The 18,454-nt window shown below is 41.2% G+C and overlaps 1 protein-coding gene across 3 annotated transcripts in view; it reads left to right on the plus strand.

The window, feature by feature from the left end:
* Positions 1-13,436, plus strand: part of ttyh3b (tweety family member 3b) — a 30,860-nt gene extending 17,424 nt beyond the window's left edge. For all 3 annotated transcript variants that reach the window (XM_050044328.1, XM_050044329.1, XM_050044330.1), the window contains exons 5-15: positions 24-244; positions 1,449-1,544; positions 1,700-1,772; positions 1,909-1,984; positions 3,717-3,772; positions 3,931-4,023; positions 4,215-4,307; positions 4,395-4,531; positions 6,415-6,588; positions 8,439-8,514; positions 10,221-13,436. In XM_050044328.1, coding sequence (XP_049900285.1) covers positions 24-244; positions 1,449-1,544; positions 1,700-1,772; positions 1,909-1,984; positions 3,717-3,772; positions 3,931-4,023; positions 4,215-4,307; positions 4,395-4,531; positions 6,415-6,588; positions 8,439-8,514; positions 10,221-10,355 — 1,230 coding nt within the window. In that variant the 3' untranslated portion in view covers positions 10,356-13,436. The remainder of the gene's footprint in view (positions 1-23; positions 245-1,448; positions 1,545-1,699; positions 1,773-1,908; positions 1,985-3,716; positions 3,773-3,930; positions 4,024-4,214; positions 4,308-4,394; positions 4,532-6,414; positions 6,589-8,438; positions 8,515-10,220) is intronic.
* Positions 13,437-18,454: the final 5,018 nt, after the last annotated feature.

Below are 18,454 nucleotides of genomic sequence, written 5' to 3' on the forward strand. Positions count from 1 at the left end.
TTCTCTTTCCTGTGAACGTCCAGGTGTCAGAAAGTGCCCTAGCCTTAAACCAGACAGTGGAGGAGAGCTTGGTCCAGTTGGAGACAGCTTTCCAGGAGCAGACAGACTACGTGTCCATCGTCCAAAAACTGCAGGGACAGCTGGACGAGCTGGTAAGGCTGATGGTGGATGTTCCCTTCTGGTCCAATACTGACATTTCCCTGGAGGACTTGGCCCGCAAGACGGAGGCTTTCGATTTTTACAGGTTGGTTCTAACAAGTAATGTTATGTGTTTTGTAATGCAAAAGTATTTGCTTGTTTAAGCTAAGCTGTTTGGAGGGAATTCAACCAACTTATAATATGATGTTTTTACAGTACACTACATACAGTATTATGCAAGAGTTTTGGTAGATAATCCTTTCAGAATAGCTGGAGGGTGTAAGTTAAAATCATTAAAATGAATCACTCTGACCCGAACATTAAGGTGTTGACCAATCATGGCATCAATGCTGAAACACTAGAAAGCCCAGATAATAAACTAATCGCCACTTTTCCTTGATAACCTTTTGATTCTGAGTCTAAAACCTTCAACAAAAACTAGCTAGTGATCTGACTGTGACCCTGGTATATGGGAAGTGTCCTACATGGTGTAGGTTAAAGGAACACTTCACCCACAAATTGATCATTTATATATCACTCACTCACCCCATGTTACCTTATATTAGTGAAGAAAGCCTTGTTTTTCTGGCATGCCTAGAGGGGGCCGTGTTTAACGACAGCAAAACTAAATCACAACATCTGTTTACAAACTCTCACACAACTCGTACAGTATAATCCAAATCTCATTTATCCAGTCGTGTGCTCAGTACTTTCCAAACACATGCATTTTTGCCAAAACCTTGTTGCTGTTTGTAACACTTACGCATATCAGTAGCGCGTCCGGGCAAGCGAGTAAGTTTGATCTCTGCCTGTACATTCCATTGACCATTCCATTGAGTTCAAACACACGTGCTTGCCCAGGCGCGCTACTTGTTCATGCCTGAGACTCCTTATGGGTAAGTGTTTTAAATAGTAAGGTTTAAACAAAAAATACATGTGTTTTGGAAGTACTGAGCATACAACTGGATAAATGAGACGTGGATTATACTGCACGAGTTGTGTGAGAGCTTAAAAACAGATGTTTTGATATAGTTTTGCTGTTGAAATTTCTCCATTTTTGGATTCTTTGTGGCATGTAGAAAAAACATTTTCTCCACAATTTCAATGTAATGCAGGGTAAATGACTGATATACAAATTCTAATTTTGTGGGTGACGTATTCCTTAAAAGGATTTATTAGCTCAGTCCCAAAAGACTACCACTGTCTGCGCTGTGGCTGATGTGTTTTGTTTCTGTGTAGCTAGCATGTTGAAAGTGTTGTCATGGCATATCCTCTGTTAGTATTAAACACTGTGGTAAATCTGTTTACAGGTGGTTGGGGTATCTTGGCCTGCTGCTGTTTGATGTACTTATTTGTCTCCTGGTGCTCTTCGGCCTGATACGCAACTCAAGAGGCACTCTGATTGGGTGAGTTACTTACATCATACCCCAAAAGTTGCTCCTATTGGACGATGCGAATCCCTTTCTAGACTGTGAATCTGTGTGTGTTATAACTGTGTAACGCATGTCACGTTGGTAAGCTGAATCTTGACTTAAAAAATATGTATTTTCGTGTCCTTCAGAGTGTGTCTGCTGGGGGTTTTGACTCTGATAATCAGCTGGGGGTCTCTCGGCCTGGAACTGGCTGTCGCTGCTGTAAGTGTAACCATGGCAACATTGCCGAGCTCTCTGGCTCTGCAATGATGTAATCTTTTTCCCACTGCTCGAGCGAGTATGTTCAGTGTGGATGGTACTGTAGCCTGATGTGTCATGTGTGCTTACCCTCTTACAGTCAGCCAGCGACTTCTGCGTTTCCCCGGATACCTACATTACCAGGGTAACCAAGGAAAATGCTGTCATCAACCAAGGTATGCAGAGAAAAGAACACAGAGCCAGTAAACTGGTAGCAGTAAGGGTTTTATGCCAAGACACAGCGTTTCCAAACCTTTTAGGCCTGTGAATTAAAAATACAGACCTGTCATATGTTAAATATATCCAATTGATGTTGGCAGTTCAACCAAAGGCACATTTTACTTCTCATGTTGTTTTATTTAGATAATTTTGATTGATTTTCTTAAGAAAAAGCTCAAAGCTTCTGTGTACCATTCCCATTTCACAACTGCACATACTTATGAACACTGGGAATGATTTAAGCTCTCCACTGCTTTGGAAAGACAACACATTTCATAATGTATGATTAGAAGTAATAATAATAATGATGTGTGTTACTTATAGAGTGCTTCTCAGGGTACTCAGAGACACTCTACATAGGTGTTGTTCAATACGATGCTGGAACATAATGGAGGAAGGAATAGTCGATTGGTCAACCATCAATTGACTGCTCACAGGCAGATACTGTAGTTTGACAAATAAGCAGAAGCATCTTGAATTGACTTCAGCTTTCACACTGACGGTTGGATCTCACCCTGACAAGTTGCTTCTATTTTAAGACATAAGTGTGTGTGTTTATGTGTGTATCCAAGGGGGTTGTGTTTGACTGACACTCTGGTATCTAAAAGCTCTTACTCTCTCTCTGCTGACTGCAATGCATCAGCAATCCTGCATCGCTCTCTTCCTCCCGCCTGTCCCAAATGTGAAAAAAAAAAAAAAAAAAAGCATATTCAGAGCACATTTTGGCTTTTTCGCTTAGGATCATTATCTGATTTGTTCTCTCTCTTCATCCTTTTATATCCCTCTTTACCTCTCAATTGCTCCCTTTCTTCCTCTCCCTCCCTCACTTCCCTCTTTGCACTCATCTAATGAGTTCTGTTGTCTGTCAGTTGTTTCCGCTCTGTAGAGCACAGATGTTGCCTCTGTAACACACACATATAATACGCAGGCACACAAACACACACACAGCATTATGCCCGAGTAATACTGCTAACAAGCATCCATAGAGATTCTGGTTTCAGAAAGTCTTGATACATACAGTGATAGTGTTTGCCTTTTGTTCATTAAACTGTAAGTTTTACAGGGTTCCTGCAGATCCTTAAAAAGTCTTAAAAGGCACTGAATTCATTAATATAAAAACTAGGCCTTAACTGGTATTAAAAAGACTCAAGGCAATCTTTCAAAGTACTTAAAATGCTAAGATATGGGAAGTTGGATTTATTTAAATTGCTTTTTTTTTCCTGACGTCGCATTGTAAAATCTTAAAATAAATGGTAACATCTATTTTTCTTAAATAATTTACTAAATGCCTCTCACATTAACACCACACAGATTAGGATAGTGGAGCCAACAACACTCGTATTTTATTGGTTGAGATGCTCAGAGCGGAGGATTCACTCTGTCTGCTACAGTAGCTAGCTGTTACCTTACTGCGGACGACACAGGGAGGTGCAAATTCAACAAAAATTGGCTATTTAACCAAACAGTAAACGGTTACAGTAAACACTATGTGCAAAAATTTTCCCAACCCTACATAATTGATGTGGTTTATGTTTTTTGTTCTTCAGTTTTGGTTATTGTAAAACTGTATTTCAATTTCAAGTGGTACTAAAAACGTCTGAAGTCTAACTTGCCTCAAGTTGTAGGAAATTTAATTTTAAGTGTCTGTATTATCTTTTTATCGATGTGTATCTATTGGTTCATTCCCAGATATCCTGCAGTATTACCTGAGGTGCAACTCTGGACAAATTAACCCCTTCCAGCAGGTAACTCCACCCTCTTGTCTTTTGAATTTTAGATTTTTATAGAATGCATTCTGTTTGCTTCTTTTATTTCAGGCGATTCACCTGCTTAAACCTGTAAAACAACCAAAAGATGCATTTTGTGTGTGTTTTTTGTTTGCGTTTCTCTGTATGTTTTTTAGAGGCTGTCAGGGAGTCACAAAGCATTGGTGGAGATGCAGGATGATGTGGCAGAGCTACTGAGATCAGCAACACGTGATTATGCCAACACCAAGGTGTGTGTGCGCTTGTGTGTGCAATGATCTGTAGGTCTTTATTTTCACGGATGAGTGGATTTGCGTTAGTGGGAACGTGTCATGAAAATGGTTACAAAAGCACCACGGGTTTATGTGGTGTGTGAGGATTCACATGAAGGCGGATATCTATATGTGAACGTGCATGTGTAACCCTTGCTTCTTGTGTCCAGGGGAGTCTCGACCAAATCCAGCTTGTGTTGAATTCCACTGAGGTTGGTCTTCACCAGCTGACTGCTCTGGTCGACTGTCGCAGCCTACACATGGTGAGTCAGTGTGTGTGTTGTGTTAGAGGAGAGAACTCCTTAAATCCACACTTTCTTAACAACTGACTCCTCTTCCTCTCTGTGTAGGACTACGTTCAGGCATTGACTGGGCTGTGTTATGACGGGGTGGAGGGTCTCATCTACCTGGTTCTTTTCTCTTTTGTCACTGCTCTGATGTTCTCCTCCATTGTGTGCAGTGTGCCACACACCTGGCCTGGCAAGAGGTAACACACACACATACAGTCTCTCTCACCAACACACACAAGACATGCACAAGCATTTGCATCGCTAAATCTCTCCTCAGTTAATCTGTACACTAACAGCTAACACGTTACTAGCTCTAACCTCTCTTAATTGTTGAACTAAACTCATCTTATGACCTGAAAACAGTGGAAAGACCCATAAAGAATATATGGTGCCCATGCATGTCATTCTTTAAGTGTTTTTGCCTCCTGAGCTGTTTTATCCTTCCGTACGTCTTCCTGCCTGTCTTTGCATCCATCCAGTTTTCTCTGCAAGTTTTGTTTATTTTATTGTTTGCCGTTAGCACCGCCAGTCTGGCTGATTGTTTGTTTCCATGTTTGTACTTATCTCTCATTTTCTTTTCTCCGCTGTGGACTTGGAGCACCAGTGTTGTGTTAGATTGTGTATCACCACGTTATTTTTTATTTTTTTGTCCGTGCCCCACTTCCTCCTTCTGTTCCGTCCCTTCCTCCTCTCTCCCTGTCCTGATTTGGAAATGCTTTGGGCTTCAGCGAATGATGGTGGATATCGAGGAAATTAAACGACCCTATGGTCCGATAAAACAGCCTGTTTAAATAGCATTCAAGCAAATAATTATTTGGTAAAAATCAGTGCAAAAAGCTCTAGACTATTTCATGCGGTGATGGGTTTCACTCTGGTGAACGGTTTGAAGTATGAAACACCGCTGTGCCACAGTAGTGGTGTTTTACGCTTGTTTGTTGGGTGTGAATTACCAGCAATGCTAATGCATGGCCCAGCAGGTATAAAACAATAATCCCTAATGTCCCCGAATTCAGCAAGAACAACTGCTCATGGGGTTGGTTGCATATTAGGCTGACTGTGCTGCAACTGCTGAGTCTGTTTGATGGGCTGCACAGCTTAGCTCTTTTTTGGTTGCCTGAGTGAAACACCTCCATCTGGTGGCCAGTCAATGCAGTGACTACTTTTGTGCCCTGCAAAAAATGTTCTTTATACAGCTCCCTCCCTCTTCACTGATGTGACCCTGTTAGTATGTTGACAGCTGGTATAGACTTCCCAAAAACAAGAAGGAAGATGAAAAAAATAGTCTTTAACAGACTCTACATATGCACATGTACATGTATTTTGTGGTTGACCCATACATCTTAGAAGCCAGTACATTTCTGTAGCCAGAGATCCAACTTCCAAATCAGCACATATCTTATTTGATGCCTCATTCTGTTACGTTGCTGGCCGTTTTACATTTTTGACCATTTTATGTCTGAAAATGGTTTGCCCAAACCAGCCATGTTATCTCCTTTTTTCCTGACGTTTTTGCTTTAAGTTTCATGGAGCACTTAGTGATGCATGAAGTAATTTGAAGAAAATGGATCTTTGAAATTTGACTCCGCTCAGACACTTTGAAATGGACAGTAACTATCAGGACCGAATCCTCTATGTCAGTAGAGGATGTCTGCATGAAGAAAATGACTGCATGTTTCTACGTATTAAGAGAACTTTGAAAGTATTGAGGAATCTACTATCATCATACAGTTTAATATTACGTAACCACACACAGCAACAAAAAACAGCTTCATGGGTCCACTCTGGGCTGTGTAGTAACACTAGAGACCTCGCTGTACTTGTAGTGGACCTGTTTGTAGATGAATGCTGCCCATGTTCCTTTTCTTCTTGTTCAGCTGCTTTGGTGCTGAAGGCATGGCCTTACCCAGTCTTTTGTATCAGGGGACTCCACATAGTACAAGTACACCTTCCCCTCTCCTAACCTCCTCTTCAACCACTTGTTTACACTCTGTTGTCTCTCTCGGATCTCCCTCCCCTCTACCTTTTCCCCTCCTATCCATCATGCCCTCTCGTGCCCTGCCCTTACCCTGACCAATTGAAGGACGGATGAGGAAGACGGAGAGGACGAGTCGGGTGCCTCACGGGGCGGTGTGCACGATAACCTGTACCGCGTTCACATGCCCAGTCTCTACAGCTGTGGCTCCAGCTACGGTAGCGAAGCTAGCCTGCCCGCTACAGCCCACACTGTCAGCAATGCCCCCGTCACTGAATACATGTGAGTTAGCACCTACCGCTAGCTAGAGGCTAGCAGGATCAATACACTGCCTGCCATAAGTAGCTGATGCTTGCCCCCTCGTGACCCAGACTAGCAGCATAGCAACGCTCACTGCCTGTGATACTGTGAGTTAGAATAGCTAGTTTTTTTTTTGCTTTGTATGGCTCGCATGTCCCTCGTGACACAGTGTCAGCAATATTTCACTCAGTAAGTCAAAATCCTTCACTAGCTTTCCCTTTGATGACAGAAAAAAAAACGCTGCTTGCTGTATCAGCCAGCCTGCCTGTTTCAGTCCATAATGTTAGCAAAAACCCTTTTAAAAGAGAATTCACTCGCAGTAGTATAAGTTAATACTTTTACCCTGCTTGCTACATGTTACAGTTTGCCACAGGACTGCTTGCTCTGAATACAACAAAGAAGAGAAATAAGCATATACATCTTTAGTCTGCTACTGCTTGCTACTATTTTAGCTGTGAGCCAATCAAGTACTATGTGCTGTTTGCTGCCAAGGAAAGAACTGTAACTGCAGCAATAAATAGACAGTACCTGTATTCTGAAAGTTATGTGGCATTTTGAGTTTTCTGGACCATTAAAGGACCATGTTTTCCATGATTTGGGCCATTAACAAAGCCTGTATGCTTAACAGTACTGATGATTATATTCTACAGGATACAGCAGGGTTTTAGAGTGATTTATTCCCTAACATGTAGCCAGGTAGTCAGTTTGGTTTCATACCAAAATGGTTTCAGACTCGCTTGCCTGAGATAGGTAATCTCCTGCACTGAATGGCATATTTGGTAATATTTGCTTTTAAGCCAAAGTTAAGCTATGATTGCATGATTATACAGTTGTGAGCAGATATTTTTTCTTTGTCGTGCTTGTGGAATCTGACATTTAAGAACAAGAGTCAGCTGCCAGACTACCAACGGCCAAAAGACCATTTTCACTTAATCCTAGGAAATCATTTCAGTATTTCACAGTGGATGTATACTTTGGAAAATGATTTGGCAGTAATATAAACTATACATTTCTAGTTAATGGACCAAAACATAGAAAACCCCTTATTTGTCCTTAAAGTTAAAGATCTCACATTTTATCTTAAACAGAGCTGTAAATACTGAACAATGATTTATACATGTTTTTATATCAAGCTACCTGGGTAAAAATACAGTTTTAGTTTAAAAACTTTGGACTGTGTAAGCTAATTGTGATTTATTTTCCTTGTGGAAACTTTAGTCATATCCTCTAGGTATGTCTTTGCGTTCATACTGTAAGTTGAACTATGTGCCTTTACGTTTTCAGACACTTAAAATACCTACCTGAGGTATGTAGCTGTGTGACTGTTAACATCAGTGATCAGTTGTGTTGTTAAAATAACAGAAATCAAGAAAATAGCCTTTATGTGGCTTTGAGCTTGCAAGGGACACTTGAAGCTTGATGACCAAATATGTTTAAAAGTCTACTTTTTTGAAAATTCCTTTATAGTTACACACTGCCATAATTTACTTCTATATTTCAGTTAATGCCTAAGACTTGTTTCCTGTGGGCACACACCCTGATAGAAGTACTGTTTTACTGAGCCTGTGTCCCATTGTGAGACTACATGTTTGTCTTTTGTGCATTGTTAAGAAAGAATGTTAACTATGTTGGACTGTGGCAGAGGTGTTTAACCCCTGGCTATATGGTACCAAGCTTCAGCTTAAGGCCCTGACTTGTAATTATTACTGAGGCCATTTGTCAGAGAGTCATTAAGTCGCAGACCACAGATGGACAACAGATCAACAGCTCAGCAACTGAGCTGAACAGTGGCAGGGTGACCACATGCAGTAACCTCTTATTCTATAATGCAGGAGCCAGAACGCAAACTTTCAGAACCCTCGGTGTGAGAACACCCCCCTGATTGGCAGGGAGTCCCCTCCACCCTCTGTAAGTGCACACTTTCTAGAACACACTCTCCCTCCACTATCTTCCAATACCCACTGTGCAGCTGGGAAATAACCAAAACCGCAGAGCCCACAGAGATGGCATTTTGTAATTTTAGAATGTAACGAAGGAAGCACGGTGTTGACAAATGTACTTGTATCTTACGTCTGATGTTTTTATAACATGCTAGTGTGGATATTGGAAGGTAGTCCCCTATCCCTACACCACTGCAAGTGTCCTCTGTGCTCAAACTAGACCGTGATCATGGATCGCCTCTATGAAGGTCATTTTGGCAGCCTGGGATAACTGGACGTTTGAAAAGAAGCCTATTGTTAGTAGGATTTGCACCTGCATCAAAAGAGAGGCCTGTCTCTTTTGATATAATTGTTGGGTCATGTTAGACACAAAGTTGTCCTCTATTTCTGATGTAAAAAGTCTGGTTGGTTTCACTGTGGCTGTCAATTCCATGTGAGGAGAACTTGTAGACCATGTAACAACAGATGATCAGCTTTGAGGGATTTTTTAAATATTTAGAACTGTAATGCATAAACTTTTTTCTTCAAAACCAAAAGACATAATTCTGCCAGTCTTGCAGGTGTCTGAATTGCACCTCTTTTTGTAACTATTTGCCACAAACAGGTTGATTATTCTGGCTTTGACAAGGTGCTGCTGGGCCTGTAGTTGTGGATGTTGTACCATGCAGTATCAACTGTGTACATTTGGGGCTACAATACTGTGGACTGACAAATTTTAACCCACAAATCTAGCAATATGTATTCTCTTAGGATACATTCCTTGCTCCATGTCAACTGGCCGTACTCTGCAGTGAAGATGAAAAATTTTGAGCCCAAACCTCTAAACTTCCTGCTCCCCCCTCCCCCCCTGTTCCCACAGTGTGTCTATGTGTGCATTTTCTTGTCGAGGTGTATGTGTCCTCTGTTTCTGTGCCCCCTCACCCTTCACCATTAAACAGTAACAGGAGCACACGTCTCCCACCTCCACTGTTGAACCGTAGCGGCCGCCAAAATGGCCACGATTCATCACTCTTAGGCAGGGCTGTCGACCCCCGGGCTGCTGTCCAGAGTGCTCGCCCATCATCAGTGATCTGCAGTGATGTGGAAACCAGAGATCCTCCAACAGTAACTAGCTAGCTGCTCAACGAGAGACCACTAACTCATACCAGGCTAACCTGCTACATCAGAACTAGAGCACTAACTACAAACCACTGACAAAATGAACCACATCTGCTAATTTACAATAACATCATCCAGACCTAATCAGCTGTTATATGATGAATGACTGATTGTAATCAAACCCCCGGCTGTCCAAATGACTGGTCAAAGTATTTCTGCTGTAACTGTTTGTGTTTGTTTGCCTCACGTCGTCATCCTATCTATCTATCTATCTATCTATCTATCTATCTATCTATCTATCTATCTATCTATCTATCTATCACTTACAACCATTTACATTGCCTGATCCAATGTACATAATTTAACTGTTAAACTGTTTCTACTTCTCCACTGTAAATAAGGCTTAATTGTAATACATGCATGTTTTCCCTTCTCTTGTTGTCTTTATGTGATCTTCCCTCGTGCTTCTAATTGTCTCTTCCTCTCCCGACATATTTCCCTCTGTCACCCACTTCTCTTCACTCCTCCTCCACACCCCCTCTCTCCTGTGTTCCTTGCTGTCCTCCGTCTCTCCAGTACACCTCCAGTATGAGAGCAAAGTACCTAGCCACCAACCGACCGGACCAGAACCGACGCTCCGTTCCCAACGACCAACTGGACCCGGCTAGCCGGCCTCACCCCGCTGCCCGACCACAGTCCTCAGTCCACTAGAGACCAGAACCGCACCAGTCCATCCCAGTACTGCCTGAATCCAGTTTTCACAGCCAATAACGACATCTCAGTGTTCACCAGAGCTCAACCAGAGCTGTTTAAAGCACCAACAGGACCCCAGGTTTTTCAAGGTCCACTGAATTTCACCTACACTAACCGGTTCACCAGAAACAACACAGCACGTCAGAACTCATCAACCGAGCACCTCAGCAAAGGACTGCACTTTGAAGGTCAACCTCTACTTCTCATCCACAGTCATCCAAAAGCCGAAGCCCATCCCGGTAGATCACGACTTCTACTCCTCATCTTACTGGACACACACACACCCCAAGCTGCTTGTTTCACCATTGCTGTGATGGAGTAGCCCTCATACCCACAATGCACAGCAACTAAAGCGCCTTGGCTCTGTCTACAGTTTCCTCTTCTGCTTTTCAATCCTCTCTCCCTCCGCTGGTTTCCGTACGCCGCCCTCCAGTGGAGACAGCTCTCACCACCACTCAATCCCCTGACACTGAAACATTCAGACCATACAGTCACACACAGACAAGTGCACACACACACACACACACACACACATACACACAAACACAAGCACACACACAAGCACACACACACGCTGTACAGACCTGTAAATAGTAAACATGTGCTTTACTCTGATTTCATGAGAAGTAGACTGTTGAATCATTACTGGTAATGTGGTGTGCTGCGTGTTTATCATGGAAATTTTTGCTGTATCTCACATACACACACATACACACACACACACACACACACACATAAGTAGGCGGACGCATCTGTATAAATACTAAGCCAGTGAATCAGAAAGCCATGTTTAGATAGAAACAGTACCACCACATCCTCTTTAGCTTAACATTGTCGTCTAACTAAGACTTGAATTGTGAGCTCGAAAAGTGTGTCCACATCTCTCTCTCTCTCTCTCTCTCTCTCTCTCTCTCTCTCTCGTGTTGGTTTACGTGCACATACAGTACACGTGTCGATTAATGCAGTTTGAACACGAGCCAGGAATCCTGTTGTGGAATAGCTGATTTGAATTTTGGGAATTGGAGCGAGACACAAGGGACATATAGAAGGCTCAACCTGTGCCAAAAAACTCTGAATATGAGGGATGCCTGATTCTGTCCTCCTCTTCTGCTGCCTCCATGTGTCTCAAAAAAGGGAAAAAAAAAACTCACGTTGAATGTTTTCCCTGTGACTGTAAACGCAAAGGGAACGGAAAAGACACTTGAAAAAGGAAAACAATGGGCAGAAATCGATTAAGACTCACTGAAAACTGCGACTACACATTTGCCAGGTGCTATGGAAGCCAGTCAGAGTCCCAGGAGATGATGAGGACCGAGGGGGGACGGAATTTTTGTTTTTTTTACTTAAATGTTTTGTTTTTATTCAGGGATGTGATCAGGAATATAAAAAGCAGTAAAAATAAAACAGCTGTCCGTTATTACTGAATGGAAGTTGTGTCCCGAATCCTGAAAAGGTAATTTCCCTGATAAATAATGTTACGTAAAAGTGTTACAAAATGAAGGAAAGTGGGTGTTTTTTTTATTTTTAAAGCTTAAATTCAGGATGTGATACTGTGACCAAGTAGTATTCTGTTTCTTATTCTTTACTGTTCTGTTCTTCCTTTGCTTTTATTTTGTCAACTGGTGACCTTGGAGCGACCTTTAGCCACCAGTAGTGAGTCTGTTTTTCTTTAACTTTTCTTTTACCCACAAGCACAAATTCTCTTCAAGGTGACTTTGCGAGACGGAGAAGTGATACACACTGCCTGGGACACTGCCAGTGGTTTTCCCTCCCGCTCCTAAACTCTCTGTACAGTGTATAAAAACTGTATTCGTGAACCCGTGTGTGTGACATCACTGCAGCGTGATTGGCTATTGCTCTATCTCAGTGTTACTGTGTGTAAGTACAGTGATGTACTGTGTGTCTGACTGGCATCAAGCAAGGGCCAGCCTATCTAGCCTGAGTCATTTCTACACAGACGCCGCGCATGCCCTCATACACACGCATCGAAACACACACACATACACATGCTGTACAGACATACATACTCAATACACACACACACACACACACACACACACAAAACACAGTTTGTTACAAAAATCCATCCCTCCCTACTTTTGTCCTGTTTACATTCACATCTAGAGCTGTAATAACTGCACGCCCTCCCACAGCTGTGACATCACACTGACAACCATTTGCATTATGGGTGATGTAGTAGATAGAAAGCGCATTTCAGAGAAACCTGGAATCTAGTGATTATTAGCTGAGTGAGCAGAGCCCTAACATCCAAACATCTTTCAACCACCATCACTGTACAGCATTTTAATAATTTTATTATTAATCAATGACCACTTCTCGTATTAGCGAGACAATCTTACATGTGTGATTTTACTAGAAAGAAAATGTCCATGTTATGGTAACAATGCTACCTATGGTCTAGTACTTTACAGTGTTTTTTGCACCATAAATGCAAACAGTGTTAAGATCTGTGGGACTAGTCACTGATTAATGGCCTTTCATAATGTTTTTAAACTCTTACAACACTCTTCATATCACAACATGTTTTTTTTTTATTTTTCTCTGTCTTGTAAAAATCAAACTTTAAAGATAAAATAATAGCTAGCTGTTTTGTAGGAGAATAAAGGCAAGAGCAGCGTTTTTCCTCTCTTATTAATGGTGAATGACTCTCTGTCTTGCAATGTTTTAATAAAACTATTCCAGTGTAGTCTGCGCACCTGACTGAAAGTTGTATTTGAATTCCTGTGCGAAGCTGTTTTGGTTTTAAACGGCCTGGTACAGTCTGTCTTGATGGGATAAAAAAAAAAAAGATCTGTGGTCATGTTGAAGAGTCAGCAGTGTTTGTGTGTTCATGTGGTATTTACAGGACTTCAATTACAGCTCCGTCCAGATGTGACAGACAAACAATGTTTTCTATGGCTGTTTTTATTTTCTGATGGTTAACTAAGATATTAATGATGTACATGTCAAAACTGTGGTAATGATATCATTCAGCCTGGAATAAATGTTTTAAAAAAAGAAATTAAAGCAACTTTAACGTACTGATCAAGACTGCGGGTTCTTTTCAATGAGTGAATGGACAGAGGCGTCCACTTGGTGTTCATCTCTTTATTGACGTCATTGTCAGTGTTTTATTGAAGCTGAGTGCACCTGAAAAGCCAAGGGGATACACAATAACAAATGTCAACTGAAAGATTAGAAAGAAACAGTTGAATCCTGGCTTGGACGTCGCCCAGGTCAGTGAGGTTTTTACACAACCATCTCTAGGGTTTACAGAGGATGGTCCCAAAAAGAGAAGATATCCAGTGAGCAGCAGTTCTCTGGGTGAAAATGCCTTGATGGCAGAGGTCAGAGGAGAATGGCCAAACTGGTTCAAGATGATAGAAAGGCAACAGTAACTTAAATAACCACTCATTACAACCAAGGTCTGCAGAAGACCATCTCTGAACCAACAACACGTCCAACCTTGAAGCAGATGGGCTACAGCAGCAGAAGACCACAGCAGGTGCCACTCCTGTCAGCTAACAACGGGAAACTGAGGCTACAGTTCACACAGGCTCACCAAAACTGGACAATGTAAGTTTGGAAAAACATTGCCTGGTCTGATGAGTCTGGATTTCTGCTGCAACATTCAGATGGTAGGGTCAGAATTTGGCGTGAACAACATGACAGCATGGATCCATCCTGCCTTGTATCAACGGTTCAGGCTGGTGCTGGTGGTGTAATGGTGTGGGGATATTTTCTTAGTACCAACTGAGCATGGTTTAAACACCACAGCCTACCTAAGTANAATTAAGGCAGTTCTGAAGGCAAAAGGGGTCCAACCTGGTACTAGCAAGGTGTACCTAATAAAGTGGCCAGTGAGTGTATTCAGGCGATAAAGGTGATATTTAAAAATGAAATATTGATATGATAATATTACACATATGATGATATTGTGTAAATAAGACAGGGCCTCTTTAATCATTTCCATTTTTGCTTTGTCGCCTTTCTTCAGTGCCAGCAGGTCACCTTTTCCCTGTGCATTAAGTGTAATAGCTCTTTTTGTACAATTTGGTACACTTATGGTCACAGACTCTCTCTCATCCTCCCTACACACGTATTTTGAGTGTAATTCATTTCCCAGGAAAAGAGAGAAAACCTATAATTAACAAAGTTGACGATGATTTCGACTGATAGCATTATTATTATAATTATTGTCCAAATTTTCTATAGATGTCACGATAATATCATTATTGTGAACTCTTTGGCTATGATAATCATGTAGTGAAAATATGACATCATGCCTGCCCCAACTATGCATCACCAATTATGTCAAGTAGAGAAATGATTGATGGTGATGAAATGAGGGAAACACCTCCATTAATCTGGACTCAGTCTTCACAGTGATGAGTGCATTTAATGTGATGTCTTAAGGTTCAGTTTATTTTACTGCAGCTGTTAGATGTAAGTATCATGTTGGGAAATCAGAACAATGTGTTATCAGTTTATTGTTTGCTAATTACCTCTCTGATGTTTATTATCAGCAGTGTTAACAGATTTTGATAGAAAAGAAGTGTCTGACTGATTACAGTTGCATTTTGGACCCCTGGACTGTGAATAATTCGTCCTCAGCCTCAGTCCTGTGATTCATTTAAATATACATACAGTTTCTAGCCTAAGCGTGGACTCAACCACATGACTTGGACTCAAGTCAGACTTGAGTCACAACTTTGAATGCTTTAGACTCAACTTGACAAAATCATAAAAGACTTGCAACTCAAGTTGAACTTTAATGGCAATGACCTGTGACTTCCCTTGGACTTGAACCTTTTGACTTGAAAATACTTGATACCTTCCACCCAAGACCAAAAAATTTAAGTGTGTTTAAAAAACTTTGTCACAAGTTCTATCTTTGTAGAAAATGTCTTACAAATTTGGGAAGAGAAAGTCATAGACATTTTTCATATATGAAATGAATCAAATACAAGACAGGACAGAATATACAAAATTCATTCTGTTGTAGTAATGGTTAAAAGTGCTGTATGAAAGTGCTATGTCGGCACTACGTTTTTATGATTAAGTTCAGTTGGACTTGTTGGACTAAACTTGTTTAAACAAATAAGTCCAAAGTTTTAAAAGCATCCATGATTTTTGTGAATTTAATATATTGTTACTCTGTTGTCAAAATGGCATTACATTTGCTGAAGAGCGTGTTAATGCTTGTTCAGGACTTAAATCTTTAAGTGTGTGTGACTTGGGACTTATCAGTCTTGATTTGTGACTTGCCTTTCTTAACTTGGGACTTGAGTGCAAAGACTTGAGACTTGCAAAACAAAGACTTCGTCCCACCTCAGGTATATTGAGAGTTCAGTTTTTAAGTATGAAAGCAGAGTCCAGAAGGAAACGCATTCAAATGAACTCTCAGCTGATGGAGAGATATAAAATGTGAATAAAAGAACATCAGACATACTTAAAATATAATTCGTTTAGTTGTAGGTGTGATATCAGGAGTGAACAATATTTTACCAACCTACACTGAACCTCACACTCTGAGAAATTGCCCTGTTGTCTCCACCTAGTGGTATTTACATGCAATTACATCACCCAGCAGCCACACTACTGCACATCCATCCTTCTGTAATATGGAAGGACTGTTTCAGACTGTATGTGTGTGCAGCAGCACTGGATCTAATCAGGGTCAGTTTAGTAACAAAAATGTGAATTCAGGTTGTTCAGGTTACTGCCAACACCATGTTTGTTTCCACTGACAGACGGTAATTACACAAGATGTCTGAAAATAGTCGTCTCAGTGTAATCACTCTGGATTTATCCAACCACAACACCAAATCTATCACCTAAACATTTCACCTACAGAAGGTACAAACATGAACAAGACACTCAGAGTGGATCTGTGAAACTTGAGACTGACACTGTAGATCTCATTTACAGTAAGAAGTGTGCAGGTTGATCTCAGCCTCCAGCATCAAATTCTCCACCTCTAGATATGTACTGCATTATGGACTACACTGGACTGCTCTTAAAGTTTTTTGGTATTGCCAACAACAAGAACAAAGTCACACACACACACACAGAGCATCTACTACACTGATTGCAAAAGAGCTGATTTTGTGGCATATTAGTGTAACAGCACATTTCATTTGCTGTCAGCTGCACCTCACACAACACATGCTTCACTCTGTTTAAATGCTGTACAGTCAAACAAAATGTCACTGACTCAGACATTCATATATCACAGCAGCTATCTGGACTTTAAAACCTTACATTTGTACTCTCACAGACAGAGCAAAAAGCCTCAGTCAAGAAAGTCTCCACACCATGACTCAGCATACAAAGCTTTTTCACACAGGTAATCATGCTTGTCAGGCTATTTCTGGTGATGGTAACCTACTTCTGAAATGCAGAAACAGCAGGAAAAGAGGGCAGGTAGTTACACCATGTGTGCTTTACAGTTAGAGGACTACCTGGACTAATTTAATCTTGACTTGACCCTTTTAATAAAAGTGAAAAAAAAGGAAATATGGAAAATGAAGCTCATGTATTGTGAATGTGAGGGATGTTGAATATCATTTCCATCTTTGTCCCTGGTGTTTAACACAGTCCATGGACCCTTACGAAGATGTCACACCTTTAAATTACCTACGTCTGAAGGAGCATGATAACAGGTCTGTGTGTAGGTCAACAGCTGAATTTACAGCTAGCTATAAAAATGGCTCAAGACAAGCACCAGTGACTTTTAATAGACAAAACTACTCGTTGCAGTACCACATGCAGCCAGCAGGTGTCACTCAGACGCATGTTAAACCTCAGAATAACCACAAAATCACTACTGTGTGTGACTTTGTCTAAACACTCCCAATGGTCCACACAGTCCGACATCTCTGAGTTCACAGTAGGAGAGAGGCCGTGACACACACACACACACACACACACACACACACACACACACACACACACACACGCAGCTAATGTTTTGGTTCTGCCTTTATCTCTCCAGGGCCTTGCGTATGGCTCCATCAGATAAGACGACGACTCTTGTTTCAGCGTTCCAGATGCAGGAGGGGGGACGGGGGGGGGTCTCCAGACAGGAACCCAGCAGTTCATAAACAAAGTCAGAGGTCAAAGATGGAAGCTGTGTCCCTTACAACCCGATTTAAAATCCCCCCACAGTGCAACAGCACAAACTCTCACACACACACATTCAAATATTACAGGCCAAAACCTTTTTATTATTACATGTCTACATACAGTCCAGATACTGGAGAGAGCATGTACGCTTCAGAAGCAACAGTTCATCATATACATTCATTTAACAAGGGACAGAATTTAACTTAATAACTTTCCTTCAGTTGTAACAACTGCTTTCAATTCACAGAAAGATAGAAGACGACCCAACATGAGTCATTTGGGGAAATCCTTGTCACACTGCTACTGTGTAACCAATGAAAAGCAGTCTAACACATCACTTACATTTATTATCCACCTGTTTAAACGGATCAAGGCGGGTGATGTGCACCTTTTTCGAAGGGTATTTTGTAACAGAGGCCTCACTGGATGAGTTCAGATTGTGAAATAGTTTGGGGAATACCCGTTTTTGTTTTCTTGCCATGCGTCAGATGAGAAGATTGATGCCACGCTCACATTTCACAGCAGGATCAATCATTTCATCTACCTTTCATCAAGAAAACAAATGAGCATGTTTTCCCATAACGTGAAACCTTTTTTTCGGGATGTGTTTTGAAAATATGATGAATAGCAAACAGCGGAAATAAAACAGCAAAGTGCTCAGTCATGATGATATACTTCAGAGAAAAGATAATACTGAACACTGACATGATAAAACTTAAGATCAAAATCCCCCACGCCTAGTCACGCTGATGAATAATGAATGTTGTTCCTTCATCTGTTCACTGTAACAGCGTCATGTATTGAAACCAACCTGATAAACACTGGAGCATGGAAGAGGCGCAGGGTGGGAGACCAAGTAACTTACATTCAAAAAAATTAATCTTTCACAGCAGAGAAAGTGGAGACAGGACAGTGACAATGTAGGAGAG

Source organism: Epinephelus moara, chromosome 5 (assembly GCF_006386435.1).
Source record: "Epinephelus moara isolate mb chromosome 5, YSFRI_EMoa_1.0, whole genome shotgun sequence".
NCBI lineage: Eukaryota > Metazoa > Chordata > Actinopteri > Perciformes > Serranidae > Epinephelus > Epinephelus moara.